The sequence below is a fragment of the Zosterops lateralis genome (assembly GCF_965231275.1).
Source record: "Zosterops lateralis genome assembly, chromosome: 24".
Lineage (NCBI taxonomy): Eukaryota > Metazoa > Chordata > Aves > Passeriformes > Zosteropidae > Zosterops > Zosterops lateralis.
Genome location: NC_139784.1, coordinates 7023939 through 7044042, shown reverse-complemented (window position 1 = coordinate 7044042; position 20104 = coordinate 7023939). Strand labels below are relative to the sequence as shown.

The 20104-nt window shown below is 50.3% G+C and overlaps 2 protein-coding genes across 3 annotated transcripts; one reads left to right on the top strand and one right to left on the bottom strand.

The window, feature by feature from the left end:
• Window positions 1-1246: 1246 nt before the first annotated feature.
• STRADA (STE20 related adaptor alpha) lies at window positions 1247-12999 on the top strand. Of its 2 annotated transcripts, XM_083877357.1 has the most exons (13): window positions 1247-1295; window positions 1914-1993; window positions 3154-3211; window positions 3904-3932; window positions 7014-7116; window positions 7618-7739; window positions 7838-7946; window positions 8061-8184; window positions 8837-9008; window positions 9583-9687; window positions 9837-10078; window positions 10758-10800; window positions 11180-12999. In XM_083877357.1, exons 2-13 carry the CDS (start codon window positions 1958-1960, stop codon window positions 11330-11332), a joined length of 1296 nt encoding a protein of 431 aa, XP_083733483.1. In that variant the 5' UTR covers window positions 1247-1295; window positions 1914-1957; the 3' UTR covers window positions 11333-12999. The 2 variants fall into 2 exon arrangements, with proteins under 2 accessions (XP_083733483.1, XP_083733482.1); XM_083877356.1 differs by lacking the exons at window positions 1247-1295; window positions 1914-1993; window positions 3904-3932 and having other exon boundaries at window positions 3197-3211; window positions 11180-12996.
• A 315-nt stretch (window positions 13000-13314) lies between these two features.
• Window positions 13315-18528, bottom strand: LOC310918489 (E3 ubiquitin-protein ligase RNF113A-like). The gene is made up of 10 exons (XM_083877355.1): window positions 18423-18528; window positions 17993-18072; window positions 17747-17851; window positions 16715-16822; window positions 16324-16433; window positions 16054-16160; window positions 15495-15584; window positions 14827-14920; window positions 13887-13993; window positions 13315-13530 (listed from the first exon to the last, which is right to left on the bottom strand). The coding sequence occupies exons 1-10, from the start codon at window positions 18520-18522 to the stop codon at window positions 13451-13453; spliced, it is 981 nt and encodes a 326-aa protein (XP_083733481.1). The 5' UTR covers window positions 18523-18528; the 3' UTR covers window positions 13315-13450.
• Window positions 18529-20104: the final 1576 nt, after the last annotated feature.

The window sequence follows — 20104 nt, the reverse complement described above, 5'->3', positions numbered from 1 at the left end:
AGGCTGGGGTGGGTGAGATGGAGGATTTCCCCCATCTGAGGGGTTTGCAGTGAGAGGGGGCACAGCAGGATCCCTGTGGGGGAACAGCCCTGGGCACTCCCTGAGGGACCCACAGAACTCACAGGATCCGTGTCCTGATGGTCCAACCTGTGCCTGATCCCCACGTGTCACCCAGCCCAGGGCACTGAGTGCCACATCCAGGCATTCCTTGGATCCCTCCAGGGATGGGCACTCCAAACCTCCCTGGGCAGCCCCTGCCAATGTTTAAAAACACTTTTTGTGAAGAAATTCCTGCTGCTGTCCACCCTGAGCCTCCCCTGGCTTTATTTACTGTGGTGGGATTGACTTCAGTCAGACCATTTTCCATTGCTGCCACAGAACTACCAATACTCGATTCACAGAATTGTTCAGGTTGAAATGGACTCTTAAGATAAAATATTAAGTCCAACCATTCCTGCAGCACCACCATCCTGTTCACCACTAACCGTGTCCTCAGGTACCACATCCACACGTTATTTGAACACATCTGGGGCTGAGGACTGCACCACTGCCTTGGGAAGTTCCTGGACAACTCTTTCCATGAAGAAAATTTCCCTAAAACCCAATCCAAACTTTTCCTGGCCCAGCCTGAGGCCGTTCTCTCTCCTCCTGTTCCTGGGAGCAGAGCCCGACCCCAGCCCCGGCTGTCCCCTCCTGTCAGGGAGTTGTGAGAGCCACAGGGTCCCCCCTGAGCCTCCTTTTCTCCAGGGTGAGCCCCTTCCCAGCTCCCTCAGGGATTCTCCAGACCCTTCCCCAGCTCCCTCAGCCCCTCCTGGGGCTCCAGACACTTCCCCAGCTCCATTCCCTTCTCTGGACACTCTCAGTATCTTTTAGGGCACCAGAACCGGACACAGCACTCGAGGTGTGGCCTCACCAGTGCCCGGCACAGGGGGACAATCCCTGCCCTGGTCCCGCTGACCTCACACCTTTAGACAAGCCAGGCGCTATTTGCCTTGCTGCCCACCTGGGCTCAGGCTGAGCTGCCTATCAACCAGCACCCCCATCTCTTTTCCCCTGGGTCTCTTTCCATCCCCATTCCCTGCCCGCAGCGCTGCGGGGCCGGCTCTGCCCAAACCGCAGGACTCGGCGCTTCCCCTCAGCCCCTCCTCTGAGGGGGCCCAACATGGCGGCGCCTCCTCCTTCCCCGCCGCTCACCGGCGGTGACGTCACGCGAGCGCGCCCGGCGCGAAACGTCCCCGCGCGCTGACGTCACGCGCAGCGTCTCCCGCCGGTGAGCGGCGGCCGCGGCCTGAGGGGTCCGTGAGGGGTCGTGAGGGGTCCGTGAGGGGCCGTGAGGGGCATTGAGGGGTCTGAGGGGGCCGGGAGGGGCCGGGAGGGGCCTGAGGGGTCCGGGAGGGGGCCCGGGAGGGGCATTGAGGGGTCTGAGGGGGCCGGGAGGGGGCCGTGAGGGGTCTGAGGAGGCCGGGAGGGGCCGTGAGGGGTCTGAGGGGTCCGTGAGGGGTATGTGAGGGGCCGTGAGGGGCATTGAGGGGTCTGAGGGGGCCGGGAGGGTCCGTGAGGGGCCGGTGAAGGACCTGAGGGGTCCGTGAGGGGCATTGAGGGGTCCGTGAGGGGCCGGGGGCTCCCCGGGAGGGCCCCGCACGGGTGAGGGACCCCCAGGCTGTTCAGAGTGTCGGTGCTTTTAGCGGGGTGGGCTCCGAGCAGCTCCTGCCGGAGTTACCGCTCTGCTGGAGCTGCCCTGGGGTTACCGGGCCTGGGGGGCGTTCGGAGGTGTCGGTGCCGGTGCCGGTACCGGGTGTGATTACCGGGGTTACCGCTGTCCTGGGGCTGTCCCGGGGCTGTCCCGGGGCCGTGGGTGGGTAGGGAAGCCCCTCGGTGTTTACTGAGGGGGTGACGCGCCCCTTTCCCCGCAGGTGTCCCGCCCTTTCTGCTGCGCGCGTCCCACAGCGGCGGATCCATGTCTTTCCTTGTAAGTAAACCCGAGCGCATTAGGGTGAGTGTTGAAGACCTTCCAGCTTCCCTCGTGTCTCGGTAGAACGAGCCTGGCGTTTGTGCGGGGCGGCCGGGCCTGGAAAGCACCGTAAAGGCACAAAAAAATGTGATTGTAGAGTTGATTACAGGGCAGGGGGCGGTGTGCAGTTAAAAACCCCGCACTAAAGCCTTTATTTCTCGCACACACTCGTGTATTTCTCACACATCTCGTGGTGAGGTGCAGAGGGGCTCTGATGGGCTTTGCAGTGAAGAAAAAGGGCCTTAATATTGATTATTTTCAGTCGTTCTGTAAGGAGCAACCTCCTCACCTGTATCACAATTTATGTTTTTTTTTTTTTTCCTTCACTTTGCCTGCAAAGCCGAACACAACAGCTTTGTTCGGTTCTGCTTTTCTAAATGAGGAATTTTCTTGCAGCAGAACCATTTCTAATGCTTTTAGATGCTTTTCTTACCTACAAGTTTGGAGTCTTCCATCACCTAAAGACTCCTTGGTGCTTTCCAGGACTGGCTTCCCATGCACTGAACAAATTAAATTATTTTGCTAAGTAGTAAATTCTACCATGGGATTGTTTGTGATTGATGATTTAACTTTGTGATCAACACTCTGATGGATTAAAATCTATTCTGTTGTACCCGGTGTGTATTTATGTGTATATTATTTGTATTAGACAGTGGTAGAAACACTACCCAGTGCTTGCTGTGAATTTCAAACCTGAATTCTGGAAGAGAACAACCAGCTTTGGGATATTTTATCTTCCCATTTTGCATTCTGTCAATAGATACGTAACCAAAATAATTTGAATTCTCAAAGATGCCGCCACTTTGTAAAAAGTGAAAGCATTTTTTAAAAAAAAAACTGTTACACCTAAAAACCCAAGTTTTAATTGGCTGTATGAGGGGGTTGTGGCATGCTGGTTATTTTTGCTTTATGTGCATGTATAAAAACTTGTTTGAACGATTTAAATTATATTAACTTTATTGAAATTGCATGTTGTTTGGGAATAACAGCTGGCTGCATGTCATTGGCACAAAAACAAATTAATTTCAGACCACAGTAGAATAATTGAAATTTGTTGGTTTTTTTTTCTTGTGGGGAAGGGGAAAAGAAACTTTTCTCTAGATGGAATAACTGATTATGTGGAGAATTTTTATTTCTTTCAGCGGTGGGTGTCTGAGAAGTTCATTGTTGAGGGCTTGAGAGAGTTCGAGCTGTTTGGAGGTGAGTTTTCCTCCTGGCAAATGACATTGCCAGAAATATTTTATTTTAGCTGTAAAGCGTGGTAATTTGGTAGTAAATATGTATCTTACCACTAAAAGAGATGATTAAATCTCATTGTAAATCCAGATATTCAACCTGGCTATGCCCAGAAATTTATCATGGAAGTGTGGATGCCAAATTCCTGATCAGTGACAGGGAAAACAAACAGAGCATAGGGAATATGTCTAGATTTTGAGCTTCCAGATGGAGGAAAGGAATTTTTTATTACTTTTAATAATATTAGATAATTTCTTCCGTATTTAAAAGTCATCTCTGAATGTGTTTATAATCACAAAATTGTTCAGGTTGGACCTTTAAAGATCACCAAGTCCAGCCCCCCTGCAATAAGCAGGGACGTGACAGAAGGTTAATATTTAGAGTTATAATAAAAAAAAAAAATTGTCAATAAATTACATTTATGTCAAACACACCAACAGCAGCCCTGTGTGAATCTCTTTGATCCTGTACTGCAGCATCACTAGTGCTGCAATTCTGTGTGCAAATTAAATGTCTTTGTATAAAACAAACAAACAAAAAAAAGTATATTTGCTGTCAAAAAGGGTCATCTAGGGTTATTTACTTAGTTTTCCAGCTGTATTTTAACGGGTGTCTGTTGAACACAACATGGTGAACAATTAATTTCTTTACTCCAGAGCAGCCTCCGGGTGACTCTCGGAGAAAAGTAAGTGACTCGTGCAGGTTGTGGTGCTGTGGTTCATTGCATGGAGATTATTCCTTGTGGAAGTTTTGATTTATTTTTTTTTTTATTATTTTTATCTTAGTTCTATCTCTCATCTCTGTATTTAGCTCTACAAGTGTGGAAACAGGTTTCACCCTGGAGTGGAGATTTTGGTGTGTGGTTTTCAGGCTGTATGTGATAATTCAAAAATTTAAACTCAATCCCTCAGATTTCAATTTGTTTTCAATTCTCCTCCCCCCGGCCCCTCAAGGGTCTCTTTTTTGAGGTGATTTAGTTCTGATCCTTCAGAGAAGGAAGGAGGAGTTTAGTTTTGTGAAACTTGTGAAAAGAATTTGTTCTGATTGCTCCCTGTCTGGTTCATAATGAGCATGTAACACATAAAATATCACAATTTACCATAGAATATCTTGATCTAAACGATTCCCCACCTCCCCACACCACAGGTGTGCTCTAGTTTAAGTTATTTACAAACACAAATTAAGGGTGATTCGATCATAACTGTCACTTCAAGCTGCTTATAGTTGATTTTTGTGCCACTGTCTGTAATTTACTGGCACAAACAAAGCTCAGAATAGGAGATACATATGGAATGTTTTGTATAGAATTGAGTAAATTCACACCTTTTTAAAAATTGCTGAGCGTTAGACACGCTTGGCTGGAAGCAAATCGAGATTAGCATCTGTTTTGGTTTTTTCCAAATGGTTTTTTTGGGGTTTAGACACTTATGCTGATTCTCATTTGGATCTTTTTACATCTTTTTCCACCAGGGCTGTAGAGAAAGGTACATAATTTGGGGAGAGGGAGTGGGAGGAAAATTTTTGTTGCTTATGCTGAAGTGAGGGAGGGAGGGAGTGAGGAGGTGGAGGGGAAGACAGCAGAACAAAACTGATATTCCCCTGTTCCAAACTCAGATGGATGTCATTTGGCAAATGCAGATCCTTGCAAGCATCACATAACTGATTGTGGTATGGCATTTATGCCAGTAATTGCCTTTCAAAGATTAATTTCCTTTAAATCTATCTCCAATTAAACTGGACTCCGAGCCAAAAGCCAGCTCTGAATGAATGTCACACCACAAAACCTCTCCTGTGGGGCTTCATTTTGCAGCTGCTTTTGCCCATACACCAAAAACTGTCCTGTGTGAAACCACTGAGGAGCTTTTTTTTGCAGTATCTCATAAATGACATTTCAGTTTAACTTTCTTTTTTTTTAAAAAAAAAAACTGTTGTACGATGTTGATAAATTTCTAGTCAAGCTCCTTTTGCATTAACTCTGTTGTTGGTCACTGCTAACACGAGGAGAGGTGAGTGAAGACCTCACACTGGGAGAACAGAGAATTCACAGTGGGGTTTTTTTTCCATCACTGCACAGCCACACCGTTAATAAGATTAAACTTATTTAATTCTTTGCATCTGTTTTGTCGGCTCCTGCTCTACCTGGAGTGGAACTGGAATAAAACAAAGCACTTTGATGTTGCTCAGTGTCTCACCAGCTGTCACTGCTCCATGGCTGCTTTCCCAGCTTCTGCTTCCATCTCTTTCTGCCTGCGTGTCCCTCCTGGACTTGGTGTGGAATTGCTGAAAGAAGTGACGAGTGATAAAGCTGAGATCAGAATGGACAGGTCTCTTTAGCAGGAGTGTGAAATCCTCAGTTGAAAATTGCTGTTTGTTCTGAGCCAAGAAACAGCTCTGTGGTGTTCACTAAAAAAGGATCTGGGGATGCTGCTCCCAGGGGGTTTTTAGCTGTGCTGAAATGGGACCGAGTTGTTTGAGCTGAAATTACATCAAAAGCACCACAAATCTTAATTTTTGCCTTTTTCCCTTAATGGAAAATGCACCTGTTTTAAAGGTGGGCAGTGTGGTGTTCAAAGCCAGTTGAAAAGGTGGAATTTGGGAAGTGTGGGTCTAATTTACTCCCAGAGTACACTGAGGTGATTTACAGCAGATCCTGTCTGTGCTCTTTGCACTGCATTTACCCCGGGCTGAGGGTAGAACAGCAAGTTCCCTGTTTTTCAGCTGTCACTGTGATTGTTTCCATCTTTCAGTGATGGAAATAAAAAACAAGAGTCTGCTGTCAGGGTAGGAAAAGGCACAAACCTTTTCTGCTTCGTGTAGCACGAGAAAGGTCTGATAAAGGGCATTTGCAGTTGGTGAAGAATGAGGTGGAAGAATTGAGCTGGTGTTCCAAATGCCAGGAGGAGTTAATGTGCTGGAAATTTGAGATAACTGAAGATGGTTTTAAATACCACATAAATCTTAATCCCTGTTAGGACGCTCCCCTCGTGGCTTTGGACATTTGAAGGAGTTGGAAGGTATAAAAGAACTTGCAATAACATTGAAGTTCATCATCTGCAAAATCCTGCTGGGGAAGATTTCAGTGCATGTAAATGAGGCAGAAAGCTTTATGTCAGAGGGAGTGAGGGAGAGCTGACAGCCTTGGGGATGCTGCTTCCCTCTGTGCTCTGGGGGTGCTTTTTCCTCTTTTTATTTATTTTTTTTAATTTTTTTTTTTTTCAGAAGCACTTAGGCTTTGCAGTTTTTTGCTTTCACTCGGAGCTTCTTTTTTTTCATGTATGTTTGATTTTCTTCATCACTTGTACCATTCAGCCAAGCAGCTTCAGCTGTGCTGGGCTCATCCCAGGAGCAGCTGAGAACCAGGAGCTGCCCTGACTGTCACAGTGCAGAGAAGGGCAGTGAACAGCTTCCCTTTGGCTCAGGAAACAGAACTTTGTCATGATAAGAGAAAGGCAGTTACTGTAAAGCAGAGTTTAGGCTGTCCTGGGGAATAATAATTGGCTTTATCCAAATATTCCTGAGTAAATTCTTGCTTACAGTGATTAACAATCCACTTGTTACGTGTTTTGTAACACAAAGGGCTGGATCTTCTGAAATGAGGCATCTCCTGAGTTTCAATTGATAAATGACTATTTTAAATTATTTTGACAGCAATTAAACCCTCTTCTGCATTCTTATTATTTTGAAGTGTATGGTAATATGAGGTGCAGATGATTTTTCCAGCAGGTGATCTTTATTTCCTTTGACCTGATTTATTTTTTCTCCTCAGACAAATGAGGCGAGCTCCGAGTCGATAGCTTCTTCCCCTAAAAGGGACACCATGAGCAACTTCCTGCCAGACAGCACCTGCTATGAGTTGCTCACTATCATAGGTAATTCTGGAGGGCTGGAAGATCAGCGTCTGCTTTGTGAACAAAATAACTCCTGCAGATTTCTCATCCTTTTCTTGATTGATTGCTTATTTTTGATATGGGAGGGTCTGCATCTTTGATTTTTTAAAATCATTTGAATAAAAAAATGAGGTGCCAGTCCTGAAGGTTTTCATTTGAGAGGGGCCTGTGGTGGGTCAGTGATGCTGGGGGTGCAGTGCAGGCAGCAGAACCAGCCTGAAACCTGTCCTTGATGCTCCTGATCACTGTTTCTGCTTCAGTCCTCGATTTGAAGGACAGGATAATTCTCCTGGCTTAGGAGGATTCCTCTCAGAGGGATACATGCCAAGGAAGGTGGTATCTGATGGAGCAATTACTCTTTTTTATAAGGCCAAAAGTAGTTTCAGTGAGTGAGGGTAAAGATGATTGAAGGGTCAGGGGCTGGAGCAGTTCCTCTCAGTGCTTCCAAAGGTGTTACTGAAGTTTCAGCGCTTTCTCTTCCAGGCAGAGGCTTTGAAGACTTGATGGTTGTGAACCTGGCCAGGTATAAACCCACAGGAGAGTATGTGACAGTGAGGAGAGTGAACCTGGAGGCCTGCACAAACGAAATGGTCACGTTCCTGCAGGTAACACCACTCACCGTGCAAGCCTAGAGCATTGCCTGTCAATATTGCAGTCATGTTTCTGCGTTTACTAAATTTAATCAAAATATCTTTTATTTTAGGGGGAGCTTCACGTTTCCAAGCTCTTCAACCACCCTAACATTGTGCCATACAAAGCAACGTTCATAGCTGACAATGAGCTGTGGGTAGTGACTTCTTTCATGGCCTATGGTGAGTGGAGAGGGGGTACCTTTGTCTGACCCTCAGGTTGTGTGACATGAAATTGAAGAGCTGAAGTGTCCATGGAGCTTTTGTTCTGACAGGTGCTGTTCTGTTTCTTTCTAGGTTCTGCAAAAGATTTAATCTGTACCCATTTTACTGATGGGATGACTGAACTGGCCATTGCTTACATTCTCCAAGGGGTCTTGAAAGCACTTGACTACATCCACCATATGGGCTACGTACACAGGTACTGAAAAATCCACTGGTCTCTTTCCTCCTGGTGGAAGTTCTTGGAAATTAGAGCAGAGAGTGAATCAGGAGACACAGAACACATTAAATTTTGTATTGCTTTGCTGTTAGAGCAAATCACTTTGATACTTGTGGGAAGTGACTGGTCTTGCTAAGCTGCATGGAAGTGTCATTGTGGAGCAAACTTACCCCAAAGACCACTGTGTATCTACAATCACAATCCATAACATTTAGTCCTGCATTTCTGCTCACCACAGAAACGTTCTTTGGGAACTTGCTGAGGTGATGGATAGAATCCTGTTAATTGATTCTGCCCAGCATCCAAAGATGGTTGTTGGGAGTCTCAACCTCCTGGCAGGAAGCTGATCAGGTGTTGTCCTCTGTACTGAGCTGTTCAGTAGAGGCCAGAGAACCTGACTGCTTTTCCCTCTGCTCCCCAGGAGTGTTAAAGGAACCTGACTGTTGTTCCCTCTGCTCCCCAGGATTGTTAAAGGAACCTGACTGCTTTTCCCTCTGCTCCCCAGGAGTGTTAAAGGAACCTGACTGTTGTTCCCTCTGCTCCCCAGGAGTGTTAAAGGAACCTGACTGTTGTTCCCTTTGCTCCCCAGGAGTGTTAAAGGAACCTGACTGCTTTTCCCTCTGCTCCCCAGGAGTGTTAAGGCCAGCCACATCCTGATCTCTGTGGATGGGAAGGTTTACCTCTCCGGCCTGCGGAGTAACCTGAGTATGATCAACCACGGGCAGCGGCTCAAAGTCGTTCATGACTTCCCCAAATACAGCATCAAAGTGCTGCCTTGGCTCAGTCCTGAGGTTTTGCAGCAGGTGTGTTTAAAAGAAACTCCTTATGTTTAGTGATGTGTTGTATCTGTATAATTTTGTGAGCTCTTAGGGCAAGAGGTGTAGGGTGGGAGATGAGAGAACCTGCAGAGTTGCTTTCTTGTGATGAGCTCTAGTCCTTTTTTTCTTTTATCTTCAAACCAGTCACCCCTAGCAAGGGGAAGGGGGCATGAAGGCAAGGAAAAAGAAGAGGAGAGGCTAAAGGAAACAGATTTGGGGTGGATGCAGGGCAAGCAGGTAGAATTTGATCTAGCTGACTCAATAGTTTAATTGTAGGCACCTCTATGGGTTATCTCATTAACAAAGTGTTACATCAGATGCAAGTTACCCAGGGCAGATCCCATCCCTACAGACTGGCTGGTTTCAGGTACATAAATGTTGCCCTTAACTGTGTGTTTTAACAAACCAAAAAACTCACCACAGTAAACCAGTCTGTCTGTGGCTTGTACTGTTCCTGTTCTGACCATCTGGGTTTGTTGATTTGCAGCTGAATCTGGGTATTGCCCATTCAATCACATCCAAGTCACTGAAGCTGATTTTCCTTTTCCTTTTCATGCAGAATCTGCAGGGTTACGATGCAAAGTCTGACATTTACAGCGTGGGCATAACAGCCTGTGAGCTGGCAAATGGACACGTCCCATTTAAAGACATGCCTTCTACTCAGGTGAGGTTTGCAAACTCTTCTCCTTCACTCTGGCACCTGGAACCGCTTTCCTGCTCTGGGGTGTGAACACAGAGGGGTGTCCCTCTGAATGGGAAATGAATGGGAAACCTGAACTGTGTCTGATGTTGCTCGTGCCCCTGCTCTTGCAGATGCTCCTGGAGAAGCTGAACGGCACCGTTCCCTGCCTGCTGGACACCACCACCATCCCTGCAGACGAGCTGACCATGAAGATGTCGCGCTCCAGCGCCAACTACGGCGTGGGGGAGAGCGCGGCCGTGAGCGCGGCGCGCGCGGCCAACGGGGAGCCCGCCCTGCACCCCTACCTGCGCACCTTCTCCACCTACTTCCACAACTTCGTGGAGCAGTGCCTGCAGAGGAACCCCGATTTCAGGTGAAGCCAGGGGAAAGCTGCTCTCCCCGCCCGTGCTGGGCTGTTCTAGGGCTGGGTAAACTGTGGGAGTCAGCAGGTAGTGTTTGCAGTTTTCTTTCTGAAAGTGGGGTGGAGTGAGGATGTGCCCCGTGTGTTGAGGGTTGTAGAACAAGCAGTGTGAACTCTTTGAGCACTTCCTGTGTGAGAGCCTGAGGAATTCCTTTGCGGCCTTCCTTGGGGAATGAGTGGTGCTGCACATCAAGAAAATAAACAACTTGTGTTTCTGACCCCTGTGAGACTGGGTTTACCCAGTTCCTATCACTGCAAATGGCTGCTCTTCAGCCAGCAGAGAGCAACGATGGGAAGTGATCAAAGCTGCATTTTTCTTTCTAGTGAGGGCAGTGTGTAGACATGACAGACTTTTCAGGGGTGCCCCACTGCTCAGGCACTATCCTTGCCCAGATGGGGGTGCAAGTATGAAATGTAAAGGTTAGAAGGAGGAGGTTGAATTCCTTGCATGAAATATTACATGATTGTAAATGCTTAATAAGCAATGCTACTGCTGAACAAAGGGAGATACCCAGTAGGTGAGAAATGGGAGAGGCAGGAAGAACCCTGGTCTTTTCTTATTCCCACTACCTGACTTCAAGCACTGATTCATTTTCTTGTGTGCTTCCCTCATTCCACCTCCCTTCCACAGGCCAAGCGCAGGCACTCTGCTCAGTCACCCCTTTTTCAAGCAGGTAAGGAACTAATTTATCTACAGGTAAAACACTTTGTGCTTTGCTTTGTCTTGCCGTGAGGGTGGGGGATGTTGAGTTGCTGAATTTTCTGTGAATGGGAAGATTTAAGTCAGAGTTTTTTGACTATTTGCAGAGCAGTGTGGTGATCCTCACATCCTCTGGGGAGGTGCTTGAAGCATCTCTTATAGATAAGAGAGGCTTTAAATCTGCCTGTCCTGGTAGCCACAACCTGCAGGCTGCTGAGTCCTGGGGCGAGGCAGTTCTGACCTGCTTCTTAACCAGAGCAAAGGGTGCCCTGTGCATTTCCTGGCTGCTCTCTGTGCCTGCAGTGCTGGGTGTGGAGCCAGCCCCGTGTGCTCACTGTGCCCTTCCCCTGCAGATCAAGCGCCGCGCGTCTGAGGCGCTCCCCGAACTCCTGCGCCCCGTCACCCCCATCACCAACCTGGAGGGGACTCTGCCTCAGGATCCCAGTGGCATTTTTGGGTTGGTATCAAATCTGGAGCAGCTGGATGTGGATGACTGGGAATTCTAAGGAAAAAAAAAAAAAAAAATAGGGACTACACTGAGGAGGAGCTTTCTTGGACGTTGTAATTTATTGGTCCTGTTCATAAAAGCTGGTGAGTGTTACACACAGAAGAGTTCACAGGTCCTTGGGAAGGAACTTCAACTGCCTGTTTACTTAAGAAGTAGCCTGGATACAAATGGATAGAGGTGAGCTGGAAAAGGATCAACCCAAGGAGCTGTGGGTATTGCAGAAGGTGCAGTGCTGGAGGCCCCATTCTCCCAGCTGAGCACTCGAGGGGGTTGAGCGAGTCTGTGTAGTTATGGTCTCTATTTATGTGTTTTCTAAAAATCACTGGCTTCCTCACAGCTGAGGCTGCATGTCCCTGCCCTCTTTGGTTATTTCTCTTTTAAGGGTGCCTTAGAGTTGAGGGGAGGTGGGCAGCTTTTAGTTGGGGGCATTCTCTTAGAACTAGTCAGGTTCCTGTAAGAGTGTTGTCACAGGGCAAGTTTTAATGGGGAGAAAAAGGAATAATATTCTTAGTCACTGCTTTGTGATGAAAAACAGGAGATCAAAGACAAGCTGATGCCGTTCCATGCACTCCTGCACTGGGCATTCCTCTGCAGCACTGGGTTCTTCCAGTCTGGAGAGAGCTTTAGAAGACTTCTCACTCAGTGCTGAGCACTCTGAACTCCAGGTCAGACAGGGCCTTTCCAGCCTCCCCTTCAGCTTCTTGGGCCACAGAGCAGTGTGATGCCTGTACAATGTACCAGCTTTTTTACCCCGTTCCAGTTGAACTCCGTGTTAGCTGGGCTGGTTTCACAGCACCAAACACCTGCCTGTTCTCAGTGACTTACCCTGGCACAGAGGAAAAGTAAATTGATTTTTGTGCCGATCCTCTTGCTCACAACTCCTGTACAGAAAATTGAACTTTAACCTTTCCATTCCCATTGCTGTTCTGCCTTCCCTCACTGAGTGACAGGTAAAAGCTGCTCACGTGGCTCCCTGTGATTCAGGTGTGACTCTGCCCTGCTGCCCTGGCAGCTCTCCCCCATTCTGTGGTGTTTGGTTTTTTTTTTAAAAGTGTATTTAAGGCTTTCAGTTTGACTTTTTTTCCAAGGACCACGGGTGCTGGAGGTCATCTTCTCTTCACTGAGGCACTGAGAATCCTTGTGTAGGTGCAGCTGATGGGAGTAGTGGTGCTGGCAACAGGTCCTTCTTGTGTTTATGAACTGTACTTGAACCCAGAGAAAAGTTTGTTACTCTAGTCTGGTTTTTTTTTTTCCAAAACAAATAAAATATTTCAGAAGTTGTTTTTTAAGTCTGCTGTCTGTGCAGGATGATGGAGTGAATCACAGGCTGGCTGTGCTTGCTTTTCCCTCCTTAGTTTCATACAGCTCACCAGTTTATGGCAGCTGCCTTCATGCTTCAGAAACATCAGCTAAAGCAACAAGCTGCAAACACCTGCACTTGCTCTTCTCTGAAAGTTTCAGTAAAATTCTCACATCAGGAGTGTTTAAGGTCAGGCCCAGTTCTACTTTATGATCAGTTTTGGCTCCTGATTTAATCTTACTGATAGTAAGAAATTAATTTCCTGGCTTGTTATGAAATCTTACAAACAGGGCTGACTCAAGAGGTGTGTAGTACACTGAAGTTCTGTCCCTGTCTTGAGTTCTAGGAACCAAGCCAGGAGGGAATAAATGCCCAGGAACTGCAGTGCTCCAGCTTGCTTCCCCATGAATTAACATTTTTAGGGTGAAGGATGAACTTAATGCAAGCTATTATTTCTCATCCCTGCCCATGCCTGCAGCCTGCTCCATGCCCAGAGATCAGGGGCTTAAATTGACTTTGTTCCATGGTTACACAGCAGCAGGATCCATGCAGAGTCAGGAGTGAAACAGCAGCACCGGGGTCAGAAGCAGCAATTACGTTACTGAACCTTCCCCAGCTGCCCTCGGGGGTCCTGGGGGTGGCTCACAGCCCCTGAGTCTTACCTGTCCTGCCTTGTGCCCCCACAGGGCAGCCAAGACAGAGTCTGGCACAGGTGGACACTTCAGTAGCTCCTGGTTGGATACACAACCCTGGCTACAGCTGTGAGGGTTTTTTTCTCCTACAAAAGCTTTATTCAGTTATGTACAAAATGTTCTGCTACTGCGGCTCCTCTTCACGGTCTGACTGTTGCTCCTCTTCTTCCTCCCCTTTGTGTTTTTCCAATTTTGCCATGAGCTCTGAAAAACAGGAACAGGCAGCGTTGAGGCTCCAGGTGCAGGGGCCCAGGGCAGCTACCAAAAATCCCTTTGCCTACAGAGGCTCAGCTTGCAGACAACCCCTTTGCTGAGTCCAGGCAGGAGCTGTCACAGTCACTCCCTCAGAGCATTACTGACTCTGCCCCCATGGCACAACCCCCTTCCCTCTCCAGTCACTCCCCGGGTTCCCCACCTGGGCAAGCACAGATGTTCATGTTGCATCTGTGGCCCCCAAGAACTGAACTGCAGCTCAGGGCCAGGCCCAACACCAGGAGGATCCAGCAGGAGCCTTTGCTGCTCCCCCAAAGCCCCCCCCGCCCCAGGTGCCCATTAATTACCCTTTGCAGGGTTGAAGACCCCGTTGGTTTGCTTGTCACAGACGTAGCAGCGCTGGGATTTGCGGTAGTGCTGGAGAGCACAGCTCTCACAGAAGTAATGCCGACACCTGTGTGGGGACACAGAGGTCACTGCAAGTCACCAGACACGACACAGAGGTCACTGCAAGTCACCAGACACAACCACCGTGTCCTGGAGTCAGAAACCACTGACTGCTGGTCACAGGAACACCAGGGCTGAAAATGAGCTCCACGATCGAGTCCAACCCTTGACCAAACACGGCCTTGTCACCCAGCCCAGAGCACTGAGTGCCACCTCCAGGGACGGGGACTCCACCAGCTCCCTGGGCAGCCCCTGGCAACTCTCTCCATGGTCCCCAAGGGAGGCAAAATGAGCTGCAGGCACAGCTTCCTCCACATCCCTGTCCCCGTGGAAGGTGTTTCAGCCTTGCTTCACTTGTGTGCAGTGACAGCACAGAGCCATCAGTGAGCTCCTCCAGACACAGGTACCAGGACAGTGTTCAGAGTGAGAAAGGGCTGTCCTCAGCCTTCTCCTCATCCTTGCCAAGCTCCTGGCTTCCCCCTCCTCACATTCCTCTGCTCAGGCAGTGCAGCTGCCATTCAGTGTCCAGGAGGAATGATGGCATGGAAACAAAATCTCAAGATTAAGAGAAAAAAATGAGGTAATGAGGCAACATTTGTGGAAATCTAAAAAGTGCCTGAATAAACACTTGAGATCCCTTCCAAGGGGATGCTCCAGATTCAGCTGAGACTCCCTGGCTCTCACAGGATTCCCCCACCCACCAGAAAGCCAGGGCAGACAACAAGCAGGTTCCACCCACAGCCCGAGGGCTGGGTTTGTCTTTGCCTCAGTTGTGAATGAATGACTCCTGAGCTGGATTGACAGCACACAGGTGGCTCCTCATGCCAACCAAACACTTACTTGGTGACCACGGGGTTCTTGAAGGAACCTCTGCAGATGAAGCATTTGAAAGGCATGTCCTCCTCATCACTGCTCACCTCGTAGTTTTCATCGTCTGCAGAAGAGAAAGTGACCCAGAGTGGAGTGAGAGGAGAGCCCAGCCCAGCCCAGGTGTGGGACATGGAACAATAAATAAGGGAAGAGCACAACAGGTGGAATTCAATCTCTGCTGGAAACAATGGAGGCTCTGGCATCTGGGTGTTGCTGATGTCAGTAACACGTGTGGGACTGTGCTATAATTAGGGCTAATGAGCCAGCAGGCCTGTTGCTCATCTCAGGAGAAAATTCTTTTCTACTTCACCCACTCACTGCTATAAACAGAAACATCCTCCAGCCCCCTCCTGTTTTTCAGACCTTCTTCCAAACCAGGTGCCACCAAACTCTGGCTCCAACTGAGCACAGAACAGCCCCCATTTGCACAGCAGCACTCACGAGCCTCAGGCCACAGCTACTTACACTGAGTGACAAATGACATCCCATTTGGGGGACAGACGGTCCCATCTCCCCACAGCTCTCTGCTGGGACCCACAGCAGTGCCAGGGGAAGCCCCCCTCACTGGGGGTGTTGTGTGGAAGCAGCAGGAGCTGCCCAGCTCTGAGCAGAGCCCTGTGAGGGCACAGGGGCCGTACCGTTGACGCCGTAGCGACCTTCGTCCAGCTCCCGTTCGATCTGCCAGCCGTGCTTGTAGTCCGAGCGGTCGTGCAGGAACTTGCAGCTGTCTGAGCAGCACAAGGAAAGAGGAAATAAGAGACAGGCTGTGAGGACACCTCATTCCAGGGCAGCGTGAGCTTTGCCCAGCAGGAGAAATGTGATTGCTCCTTCTCCAGGGCAGCGCTGAGCTCCTGGAGCAGGTACAGGATCCCTCAGTGCTGTGAGGATCATCCTCTCTGTGCCACAGGGACAATTCCAGCAGTTATGCACATGGGAAGTGGGATAACAGGAAAACCAATCTCTCACATGGTCTCAGTGGACACAATACCTGCAAGAATGTGGGTCACTGGAACATCCCAGGGGACCCTCCCTATAACCACTAATTAGAGGCCCTGGACCAGCACGAATGACAACCTTACATAAACAGCTCTGCACAGAAGGGTCTGTGACTCAGCCTCAGCACCCCAAACACGGGGTCACAGCTGGACTGGATCCTTTTTAACACTCCTGTAGCTCAGCTGCAGGCAAGGCACTCACCCCCAAAGCCACAGAAGCCAGTCTCCTTGTAGTCCTTGCAGATGTCGGGCTGGTAGTCCCAGCGCACCGTGGCCCGCAGGTGCTCCGGAGCTCGGATGGGCCCTTTCCTGAAGGGGGCAGAGGGCTCAGTCCAGCTCCAGAGAGCCCCTGGAGCAGGGCCCTGGCCAGAACCAGCCTGGCCAGGCAGAGTTCCAGCCCCAAACGCTGCCTTTGGGATGGTGCCTGAGCAGCTCTGTGGTCACAAACCCCCCGAGGCTGATCCCAACCCACCTGACCATCCCTGAAGAGGCATTTCCCATCGACGTGTCCTTGGGCTTCACATATTTCTGGTAGTTGTTAATGCCACGGTAAATTTTATCATCTTCCTTTCCTCTCAGCTCCTAGGGAAGCAAAAAGAGATGATGAAGGGTCAGGGGAGCTTCATTACACAGAATAATTGTGACCACTCTGACACCAGTCTTCCCTCCCACCCCGCTTTCCTTAACACCAAGATGCCAATAAAGTCACAAAACTCCCTTATTTACACAGGTTACACTCCTGGCTTCTCAAACTTCTAGGGAAGACGAGACTCTGACTGTTGTTGGTGTGCAGAAGGGGATGAGCAAAGCACAGGCTCTCCTGCTGCAGAGCACCAGTTCCTAAAGGAGCAAGGCTGACCCACCTCCTGGATTTTCTGGCTGCGCTCGAAGATGGCCTGGGCATCCTTCTCCTTCTCCGTGTCCAGCTCATACACTGCTGTGGCTCCCATGTCTTCTGGGCCAACAGGTTTCTGAAAAGCAAAGAAAACTTGTGGCAAGAGTGGAGGGAACATCTGGACAAGACAAGACCTTGGCTACCTGAAGAGTTGTCACAGAGCAAGAACTGGACACACCTGCTTTGTCCCTTGGCGTTTGCTAAGGAGAATTCACAACCTGGTGTGTGCAGAGGCCAGAGTGCCAATTCCCCAATTTTAGCCTGCACTCGGGGAACACTTGTTTCACCCCTTCACACTCAGCCCCAGCTCAGCTGGAAGCCCCACTCAGTTTTCCCATGTCCAACACTTAAATCACTCCTGCCCACACACAGGATGTTACTGAGCTCCTGACCCAGCTGGGGGTGGCCAAAATTCAGTTTCAATGCAGTGATCTGGTTTAGATTCCTCTCTAATGGACTGAACAGATACCTATTCCTAGCTTTTATCACGTCTTCGAGAACAGCTGCACAGAAACCAGAGAATAATTACAGCCAGCCTCAATTAAACACAAATCCAACTTAGGTGCCAAAAGCCTGTGGAGTCCCAAAGCTGTCACCTCCTCCCATCCCTTCCCATTGGAAGGCAAACCAAATGCTGCCTCCCTTGGGAGCCAAAGATGGTCTAACACTGAAAACACCAACCCAACAGCTGAGCAAACCTGATCCAAGTGCTCCCTCTCCTGAAAAATCTGTGCAGTGTTGGGCAAGTCCAGTGGCACCCTGGAGTTTTAACTCGCCCCTCTAAGAGGGAAAAGTCAAACTTGTGGCCTCCCACGGAGGGAGGGACTATCAGAATAAACCCAGCACAAGGGGCTTGGCTATTAAGGGGGGGACAGGGAGGTGGATTAATAAGAAAGAATGTCCAGTCCCATGTTCAGAATGGCAGATTCTGTCTGCGAGGAGTGAAACCCCCAGCCCCACCCGAGCTGACCCTGCCCCAGGCCCCCCTGCCCGTCCTTACCGCCGACCTGGTGGATTTGTAGGTGACCCCGATGTCCCTGGCGGGATCCTCATCCTCGCTGCTGCTCGGGGCGTACTCGGGCCTCTCCCTCGTGCAGCGCCGGGTCTGGGGGGGGAAAACAGCGGGGATGGGGGAGGAAAGGAAGAAAGGAGGAAAGGAGGAAAGGAGGAAAGGCTCCAGCGCTGCCCCGGCAGAGCCCCGCAGGGCCCCGTGGATGGAGCGGCCGCTCCCCCGGAGCTCCGTTACCTTCTGGATCATGGGGTTGGGGGTGTCCCGCCGCCGCTCCTTGCGCACCACGGTGCTGCCCTCCTCCTCGCCGCTGCTCTCTGCGGGAAACCCGGCCTGAGCAGCGCGGCCCGGCCTGAGCAGCGCGGCCCGGCCTGAGCAGCGCGGCCCCTGCCCCGGGCGGGTGGGGACACCCCCGGGAGACCCAAAATCCCACCCCGGCAGCTCCCGGGGCTCTGGCAGCCTTGGGGCCGCGACCATTCCCCGGAGCCTGTTCAGTGTCCGCCCTAATCCCCTCTGACACAAGCGCGGGGCTCCCTCCCGCCCTCTGCACCCACACGGCTGGGGAGGGCACCGACCCCCGGTGTGGGCAGCCTGGGGGCGGCACCAGGCCCTCCCTCGCCTCCCCGCCGCCCCGCACAGCCCCAGCCCGGCTCCCCCCTGCCCTCACCCCGCTCCTGGTCGCTGCCGGGCCGTTTTCGCCGCCCGCTGCCCGCGGCTCGGACCCGCTTCTTGAACACGAAGCTGCAGACTCCGCTCTGCTCCGCCATCTTGTGCCGCCGAGTCCGCGGCCGGGCAGAGCGGCCCCTGCGGGCGGACAGCGCCCCCTGCGGGCGGACAGCGCCCCCTGCGGGCCCGGAGGGCTCAGCGCCCCGGGCGGGCCGGGGGTCCCGGGGGTCCCGGGGCTGTTCCCCGTGCGCGGCCCCGATTCCCGATCCTCCCTCCCCCACCCTCGATTCCGCTCCCTCCCTGCGCTCTCCTGCCCTCCTGCTCCTTCCCGCGGCCCCTCAGCCCGCCAAGGGGGCTTTTCTCCGTTTCCCCTCCGTCTCCCGCAGACCTGGCGGGTTTCCAAGGCAACGGGGACGCCGCTGGGTCCTGCGACCCTCGGCCCAGGGTGGGCACGGGCGGGGACCCCGCACTGGCCATTGCCCTGCCTGGGCGGGAGCGTGGGCTCGTGTGTGTGTATATACATGTATGTACATGCGTGTACATGTGTGTGCATGTGTAGACATGTGTAGACATGTGTGTGTACATGTGTATGTATGTGTGTGTACATGTCTGTGCATGTGTGTGCATTGTGCATGTGTATACATGTATGTACATGTGCATACATGTGTGTGCATTGTGCATGTGTATACATCTATATACTTGTGTACGTGTGTGCATGTGTGCATGTGTAGACATGCATGTACATGCGTGTACATGGTGTGTACACGTGCATATGTATGTACATGCATGTACGTGAGTGTACATGTGTGTATGTGTGTGTACATGGGTGTGTACATGTGAGTACGTGTGTGTACATGGGTGTACATGGGTGTGTACATGTGTGTAAATGTGTGTACATGTGTGTGAGCCCAGGCACAAGGGACAGGGAAGTTCCACCATCAGAGAAAAGTGCTCTCACTCGAGGTTACTCCTGCCCCATGATTACCAGTCCTATCGCTAAAAGTGCAGCAAACAGGATAATTAATAAGCTCACAGACAAGCTCATTCTGTGCAATAGGATTGGTGACAGCCGGGAGGATGGAGAGGCCTTTCTGAACACAAGCGTTTTTTTAAGATTTGTAAGATTTTTATCGTGTGCTAGGACAATGATGAGCAGCGGTTGTTGCGGGTGCTGTGCTTGTTGGATTCCCACACATCCGCCCTGGTTTTGGGTGTTTGGCTGCTCCTCTCTCCCCATGCCCTGCTGGACCCCAGCTCTGCACCCCCTGGTCTCCAGCTGTGACTGTCCCACCTCTGCCTCAGCTCTGGAGTGGAATTCCTCATTTATTTGCATTTATTTGATGGCAGAGAGCCCGTTCAGCACAGATGCTCTTTGGGCAACGCAGAGTGACAGAGGTGGTGACTCACATCACTGCTGTCTCCTTGTCCAGTGAACACTCCTGTGAATTCCTCAGTCGTGGTTTTTGCACAGGGAATTACAGGAAAACTGCCCACAGAACAGCTGTCTCTGCAGCCGGGCTCAGGCTTTGGGCCACCTCCAGCCAACATTTGGCTCTTTCCAGTGGCACCACACTGTGCTCAGGAGCCAAACAACAATATTTGTTCCAGCATCATCATCATCATTTTCAAAGATATTCCCATCACCCCATTGTATATTTTCTTCCATTTATGGCCCATTGGAGG

Bases quoted from the DNA above. Each gene is read 5' to 3' on its own strand.
- STRADA (XM_083877357.1), top strand. From the start codon at position 1,958: ATGTCTTTCCTTGTAAGTAAACCCGAGCGCATTAGG. The intron at 8,185-8,836 runs GTACTGAAAAAT...TCTGCTCCCCAG, and splicing joins CATATGGGCTACGTACACAG to GAGTGTTAAGGCCAGCCACA. The intron at 9,688-9,836 runs GTGAGGTTTGCA...CTGCTCTTGCAG, and splicing joins AAGACATGCCTTCTACTCAG to ATGCTCCTGGAGAAGCTGAA.
- LOC310918489 (XM_083877355.1), bottom strand. From the start codon at position 18,522: ATGGCGGAGCAGAGCGGAGTCTGCAGCTTCGTGTTCAAGAAGCGGGTC. The intron at 17,852-17,992 runs GTAACGGAGCTC...TTCCCCCCCCAG, and splicing joins CCAACCCCATGATCCAGAAG to ACCCGGCGCTGCACGAGGGA. The intron at 16,434-16,714 runs GTGGGTCAGCCT...TTGCTTCCCTAG, and splicing joins GCAGCCAGAAAATCCAGGAG to GAGCTGAGAGGAAAGGAAGA.